Source organism: Gymnodraco acuticeps, unplaced genomic scaffold, assembly GCF_902827175.1.
Source record: "Gymnodraco acuticeps unplaced genomic scaffold, fGymAcu1.1, whole genome shotgun sequence".
Classification (NCBI taxonomy): Eukaryota; Metazoa; Chordata; class Actinopteri; order Perciformes; family Bathydraconidae; genus Gymnodraco; species Gymnodraco acuticeps.
Genome location: NW_022992158.1, coordinates 198,567 through 213,516, shown reverse-complemented (window position 1 = coordinate 213,516; position 14,950 = coordinate 198,567). Strand labels below are relative to the sequence as shown.

At 41.9% G+C, this 14,950-nt stretch overlaps 1 protein-coding gene across 1 annotated transcript in view; it reads left to right on the top strand.

The window, feature by feature from the left end:
- Window positions 1-14,950, top strand: part of LOC117538614 (zinc finger E-box-binding homeobox 1-like) — a 65,791-nt gene that overhangs the window by 34,443 nt on the left and 16,398 nt on the right. Inside the window, 1 exon segment of the mRNA XM_034204472.1 lies at window positions 9,403-9,585. Within this exon segment, the coding sequence (XP_034060363.1) occupies window positions 9,403-9,585 (183 nt within the window).

Below are 14,950 nucleotides of genomic sequence, written 5' to 3'. Positions count from 1 at the left end.
ACCCCCCACTTCCCTATATGTAATTTCCTCTCTGTGGCCTTACGAGTGCTCAGGTTAAATGTGGCACCAAGAGAGTGAGAAGCAGAGGTGTGTGTGTGTGTGTGTGTGTGATCTGACATGTTTCATTAGCCTCTGATAAGTGGGTCGAAGCTGTGTTTATACTGTATGTCTATGCAAATGTGTGTGGGATTGAAATCCTAACAGTGTTAGCGTGTGACCCAGTTGTTGTCAGAGAGTTAAATCCTGCTGATCCTACACTTGTCACACACACACACAGTGTGTGTGTGTGTGTGTGTGTGTGTGTGTGTGTGTGTGTGTGTGTGTGTGTGTGTGTGTGTGTGTGTGTGTGTGTGTGTGTGTGTGTGTGTGTGTGTGTGTGTGTGTGTGTGTGTGTGTGTGTGTGTGTGTGTGTGTATGTATTGAGGCAGGTAGGAAAAAGTCAGAGTGGCAGATAAATGTCAAAGATGCATCGAGTCTGCAGATCGCTTTTCAGTTTCAGTTTCAGCCCGGAGTTGTAGAAAGAATAGAGCTGGACAACATAACTATATAGAGTCAAATCTACATATTTGTGTGTATCATATCAAGCTTGTGGCAAGAAGATAGATGATTTGGTGTTATGTGGGGCCAGCTTTCTCTAAATAAAGCACTCGATTTGCGTCTTTTCACAGCGCCCAGATCTAAAACGTTGGTGGAATTAGCATCGTAATTAGTTATCTCTTCAACTTGAAACCCGACTCTAATGAGATTTAATGAGATGGAAGGATATTTATATAAACATGTGGCCCTGAGCAGCTCTAATCCATACCTCCTAACCCTTTAGTGTTTACATGACCCACTGATGAACTCCCATTGGTCTCACAGAAGAGGTGCCGGCAAAACAGTCGCTTTTTTTTTCTTCCAGGCAGCTATAACAGTACTGAGAACGTTATGTAATACTCCGGTGTACCGCCCCCCCCCCCCCGCCCAGCATGACTCATTACACACACACACACACACACACACACACACACACACACACACACACACACACACACACACACACACACACACACACACACACACACACACACACACACACATACAGCATGCATTGTTCCTCATTTACCTGACGCATATTATCACTCTGAAAATGTACTGTTCTTATAAACTTTAAAAGACATACCGGATATTCACGGTTGAATTTATTTCGATTTTTTTATCATCTTGATTTTAGATATACATATTCAGTTACTTAGTAGATGAATATTATAATGTTCATTTGTTTTACTTTCATGGTTAAAGCACTCAAGAAACGTGCATTAACACTTCCATTAAAGCACACTTAAAGGAGCCCTGTTATCTAATTCTCAGCTTCTATATTTGTATTTAGTGCCTCTATCTTTACATATGACACACACACATCCAGTTAGGTACATTTCTGAGCTGAATAAACACATGCAGTTTCTCAACACACTTGGTGTCAGTGGTTTCTCAGGTGAAGTGTGAGTCACGCCCTCGTCAGCTTGCAGTAAACCAAAGCTTTTGGGAAATGACATCAGCCACAGTGTTAGACCACCTGCTACCTGTAAGTCACTTCATAGCGTCTGGGAAGTTTTCAAATGATGTCAGAGTCACTTTCCTTGCTTTTAAGAGCAGCTTGTAAGAAACTCTGCCAGAAAAGATTTCCATGAATTACCTTTTGGAAACATTCAAATGCACTCTGAGAAAAGGACTGCTGGCACAATGTCACATGTAGTGGATACTATAAGAGTTATGATTCACCTGAAAGGGACCGTGTTGAATTTGAGTCTGCCGCTGTATGCCTACTCTCTGCATCGTGTATGTTTTATGTAGACATGGAAGTTTGATTATGTTTGAGTGGTAAAGTTTTGCATTTTCATATTACATGAGCTCCCCCAGTTAGATGGCAGAATCTGGTTTGGTCGACTGATAACCGGGTGCTGGTTTACTCAGGCAGTAAGTCCTGCTTTTGGATATGATATTTAACAGCCAGTGCAGCATCTTGAGTTACTGTCAAGCAGCTGTATTCTCAAGTAAATATATTTAGTTTTATTTAGACACCAATAAGTAAGTGATCAGATGAAAGTTTACTGCTCTGAAATAATGTTTGTTCCCATTCTCACCACTGAGGTATGCGGCAGCCCATTATGTTTAACTTAGATGAAGAATTTTGATATCTGAAATGAACCTTAAGATGGATGATGGCCAAAACACCGGTGACATGGGACCACTAATCGTCATCATGCTGACCATTAGCTGCCTTTAGCTTAGCGTTGGTGACGTGAAGTCATGCGGCTCTAATGAAGTCCGTCTGAAGTGTTAGCTTTTACGTACGTTGCGTGAATTTACAAAAATACTTCATCCCTGCACCTCACTATAATTAGGCACCTTCAGGTTTACTTTAGTTCCTACTATTGTCTGCTGAAGGGCCAACCCTGCAAAGAGAGAGAAGGAGATAGAGAGACAGGGGTCTGATGAGGTCTGATTGAGTACCTGGGCCGAGCAGGAAGCAGCTGGAGAGTCCTGATTACTGTGGACACACACACACACACACACACACACACAAAACACACTTAATACCTGAAACACGTCAGGCTTCAGTAACTTACCAGGCTGAAGTATAAAGATTAACTGTAGAGTTATTAATCACACACATGCCCACTTAGATTTTCTCTCTTTCTCTTTCACTGTAACACACACAGATACACACACACACACACACACACACACACACACACACACACACACACACACACACACACACACACACACAGACACACACGTGGCAGATGCTCTGTGTCTTCAGGAGGAGGACGGGGGGAGTCCCTGGCCTCTGGCTTACGTTGCTGGCGGCAACAGGAGGGGCTTTCCTGTGTGTGTGGAGATTATGCATTTATAGCTCTGCAGTGTGTGCTGGTCCAGGTTGCTGGCTGTATTAAGGCGAGATGGACATGGAAACCTGGTGCAATGTGCCAGGGAAGTACGTGACCACACCCCCCCTCCCCTGTCTGTGCAGATGACGCAGTCTTACCTCATGTTGACTTCCAACAGAAACCTCAGAAATATGACTCAGGGCTTCATAGTTTACAGTCCTGCAAGCCATATTTTTAATCCGGAAGGTGGCATAATTAACACGAAAAAATTATGACTGCAGAACGATTTTATGGTTCATGTAATATGTTCATGTCTTCACTTTGTAATCTTAAGAAGAGCTGCAACTTCAGATCATTTAATGATGTATTCATCTGTTGATTGTTTTAAATAGTCTTATCTATGGTAAGAAAATGCACAATAAAATCTCCCCTAATTTGGATTGGCTGTGTTTGACTAACAGTCCACAACCTGTTCAGCTTACTGTCATACATATATATATATATATATATATATATATATATATATATATATATATATATATATATATGTTACTGTTAAAGGAAAGAGTAGCCCCCATAACAGGTTCTAAAAATATGATGGAGGGGAAAATGTCTGACTCTCTCGTTAAGAGGGCCGACTCTGCAGCTGCTCACCATGTTAAAGTCTGGTCACATCTAGTAGCAGACAGAAAGCGATGCTCACACACACACACACACACACACACACACACACACACACACACACACACACACACACACACACACACACACACACACACACACACACACATACACACACACACACTGGTGTAATTGTCTGTTAGGGGCTTGGCAGAGGTCCCGTGCTGCACAGCTGCACCGGGTCAATACATGCACAGTCACACTCACACACACACACACACACACACACACACACACACACACACACACACACACACACACACACACACACACACACACACACACACACACACACACACACACACACACACACACACACACACACACTCACTAGCTGTGGTCGTGTCATGCTGTGTGATGTTTTGCTCACACGTTTTTCTATGGTCGGGACTTAACGCATCATAAAAAAGGAGTTACTTCATTCATGTTCAGAATAATTATTGTTTGCTCAGCCGTAGGAGGTAATAATTACAAAGTGTTTGAGTAACGATTGATGGTGATGAGTTTGAACCTATTTATTAGTTATCTTGTATTGCTACTAACTTCAAATGTATCCAAAGCCAAGTGGATTGATGAGAATAAACGTGCAAGTGAGATGGCTCCAGAGATGTCAGTTTGTCGGCCACCACTTTGATTCAACCTTAAACATTTTAAAGGGCCATATTTCAGGTTCAGATTTGTATGTTGTCTCTCTACTGCGAGATGTTTACATGCTTCAATGTTCAAAAAGTTCTCAAAGTAAAACAAAAATGGAAAACCTGAAAATCAGAAAGTGTGGTTTGTAGAGCTTTCCCTGTGGATGCACCATGCAGTGAAATGCAGCATTAATACAGCTAATTTTACCTTGTCTATTTACTCCTTGTATACTGTATTTACTGTATGTATTTATGGAAGTCTATTTATAGCTTGTCCTCTCTCCCACCCCCTCTTCCCGTTGCACAGCAGCCGACCTGTGACTCAGAAACCATGTGGTCGAGTCAGGGTTGTGTTGTGGCGTCAGACGCACATAATTTCCCCCTCCAGGGTCACGTGTCCTGATGTGGGTCTGCCTCTGTATTCCGTCTATTTCTTATATAAGAGAAACTCCTTTTCCCCTCATTGAATGGTTAAAGCAAGACAGAGTTCAGTGGATACAACTGTACAAAAAGAACAGTGATTTTTGGTACCTGTTGTAGATATCATTGGAGACTTTTTGATTCATGATGAAAATACGACACAGAACAAATTCATAAATTAAAGTGGCAGAAATCCAGTTAGTAATCAGAAGGAAACTCAGAAGAAATATTAGTTTGTAGGAGTAATGAAGGGACCTGTTATGAAACAGATTGTTAATTAAAGTGATAGATGGCAAGACGGGAGGAATGCTACAGTCTAGACATTTCTCTTCCTCTCTTAGCTGGCCTCTCCTCTCTACAGATCTCCAGATGGAGGATTAACAGTTCACTTGACTCATTGTCTGGTTGTTCAGACCAAGCTCCCAAACTCTCTCTGGATCTAAACACACACACACAGGGAAGTTGTCGTAGGACTTTTATGTATGGAGATATATACAAGGAGACAGATTAAAGGAACTTGGGAGAAATACATAATAATAAAGGGGCCATATTTGAGTCATGTTCAGGTTCATATCAGTATGTAGTGTCTATCTGAAACCAGAGCCCAGTCTGCTCTGATTGGTTAGCTGGCCGGCACTGTTGTGACTGGTCAACCGCTTAGAGATGTCCCGCCCCCTTAGCCTATCACGTACAATGTGTCGGAGCTCTAGCCAATAGAAGCGTGAGTTAGGGCTGTGCAATTAATCGTATTTTAATCGCGATTACGATTATGGCTTGCGACGATTATGAAAACAGCATAATTGACAAAATACGATTATTTTTGCTGGGTGCGCTTTCGCCCCTCCCTAAAAGCCCACTCGGCCACGTGGGAGTGACATGTGTTGTGAGTGTTCAGCGAGAGCGAAGATGTCAGAACAAGAGCAGCAACTCGTTAAAAAGAAGGGTAAAACTATTTCCACTATTTGCAAGTACTTTGCCTTTACATTTCACATCGCTAAAGATATGTGCCCAGTTAGCACTGTTAGCAACCAGGGCTTTAAGCAACTTGTCAACACGTTGGACAAGCGTTACGCGATGCCGTCTCGGTATTATTTCAGCAGGTCTGCGCTGCCTGCACTATATGACAAATGCCGTGGGGAAGTTGAGAGAGATGTGGCTTCAGCTGACTACTTTGCTATCACAACAGTCCTATGGTCTAGCCCAGGGGTGCCCAACCAGTCGATCGCGAGATGTGTCTACAAATAGAACAACAATATTCTGTTTTATGTCCTGTAACATAATCTTCCTGTGCCAGAATAATGCACTTGAACGCATCAAAGCTTTGTGATTGGCCGGCGTCACATGTGTCGGAGCGTGGCTGAGGGTCTTCAGTACAGGTGGCAATATCGTCACCTGCCTGCGCTCATCTCTGAAACCAGACCATGTCAACAGGCTGGTGTTTCTTGCAAAACATCTTTAAGAGATGACATGAGCAGCCCTACCAGCATTTGCCATGGTGGCCTACATTTTTTTTATTTGGTCTTAAATTGTAGTTCAACATTTATTTCCTTTTACTTCTGGACCATGACGGTTGGCCAGCCTGAGTGGAATATGTTGAATATGTTTTACCAAAATGTTGGCTATATATTAAGGAGTTTTCAGTAGGTTGTGACAGTGCACTGCATCATGTTTGATTTAATTTATTTTGGTCCAATTTATTTTTATTTATCATATTAATAATATATGTTTAGTATGGTTTTGGAAGTGCGGTCCAACATATTTGTTCTTGTTTATTGGTAAAATATTATTTGTTTTAAAGTTCAATAAATGGTCAATGAATAATCGTCAAAATAATCGTGATATCAATTATTGACCCAAATAATCGTGATTATGATTTTTGCCATAATCGCACAGCCCTAGCGTGAGTGTTACATAGTGATGTCACTATGTTATAGAAGTAAACAAAGGAGTCCAATGGAGGCGTTTCAGGCAGGGGGGGATGTGTTCACTGTCATGTTTTGTTACTTATCTTATCACTTATAGTTTGAGAGAGAAACTACCTCTGGAGGGATTCTCTGGGAGTTTAGCCTTTGCAGAGCATGGACATGCACAGAAACTTAGATAACACACGACAGGAAAGGGAAACCCCCTAAAAGCATTATAGGGCCCCTTTAACCCCCCGATGGCCAACAGTGTGTGAATGAAAGTCCCAGGAGCAGATGGCACCTTGTGGGGTAGTCTCTGCCTCTGTATGAATGTGTGAAAGAGAACACAGGAAGTAAAAAACAAAAGCAGAAAGCACAGAAAACACTTCAGTCCAGTCTACAGAAAGTCTGGGGGCAGATGCTCTCAGAGACACACTGTTTGTTGTTTACATCACATGTGTTAGGAGGAAGCACTTCTCCTTTCCTCTTTCCTACTCTGCTCAGCAGTGCCCCCTGTCTGTTGTAATGATAACTGCACATGATGAAGATCTAACCTCAATCTGTCCTATTATCTGTTGATATCTGTATATCCATCATTATTGTGATTCATGTTAATCATTCATATCTGTCCTACCCTGTGTTTCACCCGTATTGCTGTCGCTGCTAAGACACCTGACGGGATCAAAACAGTGTAATCCTATCTTTTTTATTTCAAACAGCAAACAAAGTGTTTCTCTCCATCCTCTGGCTTATAAATGAAATCACAAACTAGATCTCCTGCATACAGACATATTACTCTCTCTCTGCTCCAGCCTCTTACAAACACACACATACACACACACACACACACACACACACACACACACACACACACACACACACCATGTATACATCACTTCAGGGGACATTACATTGACTTACATGCATTTCCTGGAGACTTATCCTAACCTTAACCATAACCAACACATGCCTAACCCTAACCAAGTCTTCACCCTAAAATTAATGATTCCCCTTATGGGGACCTCCAATTTGTCCCCATAAGGGAAGCCAGTCCCCACACGTGACTATGTAAACAGATTTAGGTCCCCACAAGTATAGTAATGCTAGACCACACACACACACACACACACACACACACACACACACACACACACACACACACTTTTGAATTCCAAGCTCCGTACTTGTCTATCTGGATCATAGACAGCATTTGTCTCCCTGAAGCTCCTCATCACTTCTGGTAGTGTGTGTGTGTGTGTGTGTGTGTGTGTGTGTGTGTGTGTGTGTGTGTGTGTGTGTGTGTGTGTGTGTGTGTGTGTGTGTGTGTGTGTGTGTGTGTGTGTGTGTGTGCGCCACAGCCACCCTGTTGTAGAGAGAGGCACACACACACACACACACACACACACACATGAATAATGAATAACATCCTGTTGGTTAATTTTTCACTCTGAGCTGTTGTTAGAAGCTCATGGACTGCAGCACAGTGTACATAGATTTGTTTCCTGAGGCTGATATACAAGTGATTCATTTTTGTGAAGAGAAGGAAAATGTGTGTACCTCCAGTCAGAAGTCGACTGAGGTGAGGAAGTTTGGAGCAAATGATATCAGAGAACGTCAGATGTGGTTCGGAGTTGAAACAGTTTTGATTGTGGCTAGTTAATTGGGTTTTGAGATGTCAATTTCATTTTTTTCCTACACAGTTTCCTTTTTTGCATCAAAAATAAAAGTGTGACTACGACTGTGAAACATGTCTTTTTCTGTGATTTCAAAACGCAGTCTTCTTTCTTTGGTTCAAATATAATCATACACAAGATACGGGGTCCGTGCCTCATGTAATCTGATGCAGCAGGAGTGTCTTCTGATCCATGGTGGCCTTCAGTCCTGCTTGGCGTAGATCGGCTAATTGAGGCCGTGTTGTGCTGCGTTTTGCAGATCCACCTTTCTCTAATTGGTTAGCAGGGTTATGTTTACGCTTGTAGCTCAGGTGCGGGGGTCTCGCCTTGAAGACATTTCCATAAAGATAAACACAACGTTATGGCTTTCATGTTAGACACATTTTTACTGTAACATTTGCAGTGGCAGGCTCAAATGGCTGGTGTTGTATATATCTATTACGGCGTTTACGAGTGGCTTTAAATTAGAGAGTAAGATCCCACAATGCCTATTTTACATTAATTAGCTAAATGACATGGACCTCATTGTGTATTCTTAAAATGTCAGTAAGTTAAACATGTTTTTTTGTATGTCCTGAGATGCTAGAAATGTATAAAGGAGAGACACTTCGGGGTCTAATCAGAGCCACGTTGCTTTGCTTTCCCCCTGCAGCTCAGATTCTGATCACACTGATGTCCTGCTTGTCAGTAATTGCAGTTAATTGCCTATATTCTGTAACCCAGATGTAAATCAGACACTGATTACAGCAGCAGGGGGCTTCTCCCTGTCAACACTGGGACTCAGAATGAACGCTACACAGCGGATCCACCCCATAATGCACATCATGTGACCAATATATTGTTATTTTTTTATATACTGAGAGTCATGTTCATCCCTCTGAGTATTGTACACATCTCTGCACAGCCCTTATATTGGAGGGCTTATATTATTTTTTTATTTTCTTTTGTAAATAAAGATTTTGTGTAAAACTTGTCTTTATTTTTGTTCATGCAAAAATAGTTATTTAAAATATTTTCTCTTTTTTATTCGATATATATTTTTGACCTTCTCTTACATCTCATTTTCTTATGTTGTTTATTTTTCATATGGTTGTGGTTTTCATACACCAAAGTAAATTGCTTGTAACGTAATACCTGGCGATAAACCTGATTCTGATCAATCGTAATTTGTGTTACAAGTTAGATAATCTTCCGTCTCTGTGTGTCTTCTCCGCAGTGACAGAATTCAACGATGGCGGATTGGAGGCCAGTTCAGACTCTGATGACGAGGACAAGCTGCACATCGTGGAGGAGGAAGGCCAGCTGGAGACCGAGGCCCCCCCCGCTGAAGGGGCCAAAACGCACGGCGGCCATGACTACGCCACAAAAGTATTACCCCACAACGGCTCCCTGAACGGAGGTGAGGCGCCATCACACAAACACGGCCATTGTTGGTTCATCAGATGGATAGAAAATTCACATTAGTGGCAAATATATGCAAATTCACAATAGAAAGGACATCAGAGTAGATAATACACAATATAACACCATTTGTAGTAAAAAAATCCACCTTTGCAGTAAAAAGACATGAATGTTGACTTGAGATATTAGTGAAATAACAATTTAATGAGTTTTCTAATTAGCACTGCCGGGACTTTTAGTGGCTGAGGGGAGCTGAGTCGGCTAAACTGAGTCTTGTTTGTCGGTGCAGACAGATTTTTATTCGCACTGCATGTCCACTTGTAGATGATCAGGTTCAGTCCTGCAGGCCTGCATCACGTCGGCCTTATTTAACTCGCTGTACATTTCCTGCTGGCCTTCCTCCTTTTCTGCCCATTTATAGCTTCAGAAGTGTCACCAGCTGCAGGACGTGCAGTTTTTGGACAGTTTGATCTCCGTGTTTCTTCCTTGAATTCACTTCAATGGAATAGGATTCATAGCAGGAGGATATTGTGGTGAACGGGTGGTTGTTTGTATCTCTCTTTCATAAAGAGTCGACATGTAGTTAAATATTTCATGTATTCAAGGTTTCAGGTTTTCTCTTTTTTGTTTACCTTCGGTTAACCTGTGGAAACGCCCTGACATCACACTAATAGCCACTGTTATACATGGAGAATGGAGAATGGAGAAAGGAGGGAGAAATGCAGGGAGGAGTGAGAGTCTGTGTTTTCTCGTTTGTGACAGTTTGAGAAAAGCTCTTTCAAACTCTAAACCTCAAGATAACCAAAGAGTAAGACAGTTTGCAGGATCAGCACACTTTCCAAAACATGACTCACCTCAGCGTGCGAGCCAAACAACACCACCAGATTGAATAGGCAGAAGCCGAACTAGCAGGGTCTGATTGGCTTGTGTTTACGCCGCTTCTCAATGGCCATTTAATCCTCGATTCCCCGCAAACAGCTCAGCCTACGCCAGATCTGCCTTCATCTCAACAGCAGTCAGTTACAGCCAAGCAGGAAACACTAAAACCATGGAGACGGCGAGAATGTGACACTGAGAGATATTGCTCTCAAGTCTGGTTTCATTGTTTGTGGATAAAGCCTTACATGGTGTGAGCAGGGCTCTCTTTCACTGTCTCTCTCTCTTTGCTTTCCTTTCGTCTCTTTGTATTCTTCTCGCGTTGCCTTTGTTTCCTTGTTTTCCTCTCTTCTTCTTCTCCTTGTTTTCTTCCCCTGCTCTGAATCCAACTACAGATTTGGTCTGGAAGCCTCTCCTCAGTGTTTGAAGGTGGTGCTCCGACTTTGGGTATTATTATCCCTTAATTATGCACAGAGGGTTTTGCTGAGCTTGTTGTTGTTCGGTAACATTAGCATCGCTGTTTTTTAGACAAACTAACTTCTCTAACTTTGTAGGCCTTACCCTCTCTTTGCTCTATCATGTATTCAGTGCATTCAGCTGTTCAATGACATCAGTCAATGCCCTTTATTACTGGAAGACTGTAGCTGATAAGTAACACAAAATGACAGATAACACGGTGGTGGCGAAGTCCATAAGGACTTGGCTTGGCAACTGGAAGGTCACCAGTTCAAGTCCCGGCAAGAGTCCCTGAGCAAGGCACTGTTCCCTACACTGCTCCCCGGGCGCCGTTCAAAATGGCAGCACACTGCTCCTAACACTAGGATGGGTCAAATGCAGAGAAACAATTTCCCCAAGAGGGATTAATAAAGTATATCAAAAAAAACACACATGAAACGCCTCCAATCGACTCCTTTGTTAACTTCCAGTACAAAGTGACATCACTTAGTAACACTCGCGCTTCTATTGGCTAGTGTTAACACATTGTATGTGATAGGCTAAGGGGCGGGACATCTCTAAGCAGTTGACCAATCACAACAGAGTCGGCCAGCTAACCAATCAGAGTAGCCTGGGCTCTGGTTTCAGACAGAGGGTGAAAAGAGGTGCTGCAGCACAGGCAGTATGAGAACAATAAAGAGCTTTTTGAACATTAAAGCATGGAGACATGTCACAGGAGAGACACAAAGTACAAATATGAACCTGAAAATGAGTTTAATCGCTCTTCTTTAAACAGATTTGCCAATATGAAACTCTGGTGATGAGTGAGGTACACATCGTGTGGTTAAAATATAAGGGAAATTACATTCAAAAGTCATGAAAGCAATGCCTTCCAGGTACTTCACCATGAGATAACCAGATGTATGTGTATGTTTTGAAAAGACTAAAAAACTAGCTGGTCCTTTTGGTTTTTGTCAACAAAGATCTCTTTATTTTTATAGTACATTGTTTATGATTTTCTATGCTGAATGACAAATTCCAACATAAAATATATTACATCATTAGTATACGGAAGATTTAAAGTAGTGCCAGTAATAGCATGGTATTGTTGCTATCAGCAGGCTTGAGAAGAATGTGCAGTGTTGAGCAGAAATCAGTGAAAGCAGTGTTTCTCAACCCTTGACCCTCACTATCAGCTGCCTCTCACAGGGAAGCACATGCTCTGCACAGACCAACACTTTCTGCTCAGTAAATGAATGTGTAGTTCACGAAATTCAGGGAATCTGACGTTTTTGAGTCATTGAGTGTATCAGTGATGGCATATGTACATTTCCCCAAGTACTGTAGTAATATTTTGACATATTTGTCCTTTATTTGAGTTTTTCCATTTCATACATACATACTCAGAGGAACATATTGTGCGTGTTCCTCCCCTTTATTTATCTAACACTCATAGTTAGTAGTTACCTTTTAACAGTGGCGAACCGTCAGGACCTTCAAGGTATTCAGAGAATACCCTGGAGCACTCAGCGGCGGGTGTGTGTGTCTACAGAAGGTCCAGTTGTGATAGACACGGTTCGCCACTGCCTTTTAATATAAAATATATGATATAATTATCTCATATGATGGAATTTGGTACTACCAATAAACCCTGCATTTTCTGTCAAAAACTTGCTCCACATTGACAAACTAAACATTAAATGTGATTAAAAAACAAGGTAATATAACCATCTATAATAATGCAATACTTTTAAAGAGACATTTACTTACATGGTACTTTTACTTTTGTACATTTAACAGATACATCTCCTGTACTTTATATTATTCTGAAACGGGCCATTTTGTAGAACTTTTTCTACATTAAAGACTACAGACACTGCTTTGGATATTGTTACTATGCAAGGACAAGTACTCAAAATGGTTACCTGTTATAAATACCTAGGTATCTGGCTTGATGATTGTCTTACTTTTAAACTTCAGGTCATTAATCTGCTTAAAAAGCTGAGGGTTAGACTAGGTTTCTTTTTCAGAAACAAGTCCTGTTTCTCGCTTGAGGCCAGGAAAAGGCTCTGTGACCTTTTTACCTGTGCTGGACTATGGTGATTTGATCTATATGAATGCACCTGTCCATTGCCTGGAAAAGTTAGATGCCGCCTATCACAGTGCCCTGAGATTTGTTACTAACTGTAAAGCACTTACTCATCACTGTACCCTGTATGCCAAGGCAGGTCTGCCTTCACTAACTGTACGGAGGCTCAGTCATTGGTACATGTTCATTTACAAAGCCATGTTGGGTAAACTACCTTTTTATATCTGCTCTCTGATCTCTCGACGAATTGAAAGTACATATTGCCTGAGATCTCATGATGTTGTTTTATTAAATGTGCCAAGTGCTAGGACTGTCTTAGGGAAGAAAGCTTTTAGTTGTGCAGCTCCACTAAATTGGAACAGTCTGCAAACATGTTTAAAACTGAGCACTTTGGTTCCCCTGCATCATTTTAAAACTCAGCTGGGTGACATGCTGTTTGATACTCATGGTACCTGTCTCTGTAAATAGAGTTTGGAAACTGGACCCTGTACATTATGTTGTATGTCATCCTTATTGTTGTTCTGTTGTTTTTATGTTACATGTGTAACTAATGTCCTGCAGGTCACCCTTGAAAAAGAGATTTGTTTATCTCAAGGGGCTTCACCTGGTTAAATAAAGGCTACAAACAAACATTTCAATGCAAACACTTTGTTACTTAAGTAAACATTTGAAGTCAGGATTTTAAGACCATGTTATTTTACTTGAGGAAAGGATCTGAGCACTTCTTCCACCTCTGACCTGGCTTGAGTCATGCATTATGGCATTACCTGTTGTTTTACAGCTGCAACTGCAGTTTCTCTAGAAAACATTAACAGCCCAGGGAGGAGTAACGTCTTCAGTGTGTTAGCGAGCGAGCGAGATACTGCAGTGTTGAAGGAAAAAGTCATGAAATGCTGCTGTGGAGCCACGTCGGGAACCCTTTAAAGTCTTCGCCTGAAATGTTTTGGATTGTCTCAACTTTCACTCCTTTCTTTCCTCTGGTGAGAGATTAGTGTTCGCTGCTCCCCCTGCAGTCTGGGCCGCACTGCAGCTCCAATCCATCCCGCCTTATAAATTCACCATGGACTCACAGTGACAGGTTCTGGCAAGGTATAAGAGTGCGGTGCTCTGTGTGTGTGTGCGTGTGTGTGTGTGTGTGTGTGTGTGTGTGTGTGTGTGTGTGTGGTGTGTGTGTGTGTGTGTGTGTGTTGTGTGTGTGTGTGTGTGTGTGTGTGTGTGTGTGTGTGTGTGTGTGGTGTGTGTGTGTGTGGTGTGTGTGTGTGTGTGGTGTGTGTTTTGTGTGGGTGTGGGTGTGAGCCTTTCCGTGCAAATGTGTCCCATTGAGTGTGTATGTGAGTGAGTGCACCACATGATTTCCTGTTTTCATTCCAGTCTGATATCCCACATGTGTGTCCTGGACGTCATTACTGTGCAGCTTTTTGTGAGGCATTAAGTGTAATTGTAGAGTGTGGTGGGAAAATATGCAAAAGGGGGTATCAGAGTGAGGAGGGGGCCGGGGTTGATGGAGGGAAATGAAGCAAGTAAAGGAGGGAGGTGAGGGGCAACAACTAAGGAAAGGCAATGGAAGGGATTTAAATGAACGTGCGCAGACAAATGAAGAAGTTACAAGAGAAAAGTAGGAAAGAGTGAGAAGTTTGCAAGATGGAGGACAACAACATAAAGGGGGGAGTCAGGTAACAAGATCCAGAGCAAACCTAAATCTTTTTTGAATTGTCAGTCCATACTAATGTACTCGGGTTGTTTTTTGTGAATATATCTGTCCAAATGAAATGCCTTAACAATTGGAAAAGAGCTAAATCTCTTACTTCGTTACCCTAATTCTGATGGCAAACAACACAACGATTAATCACAGTTCAGACATACAAAGCGCAAGAAAGATAACCTCTGTTTGTGTGAAAAATCATGGAGAGATTTCTCAAGGGGACTGACAACGGTTCGCTGTTCCAGCTTTTCAATATTAAAT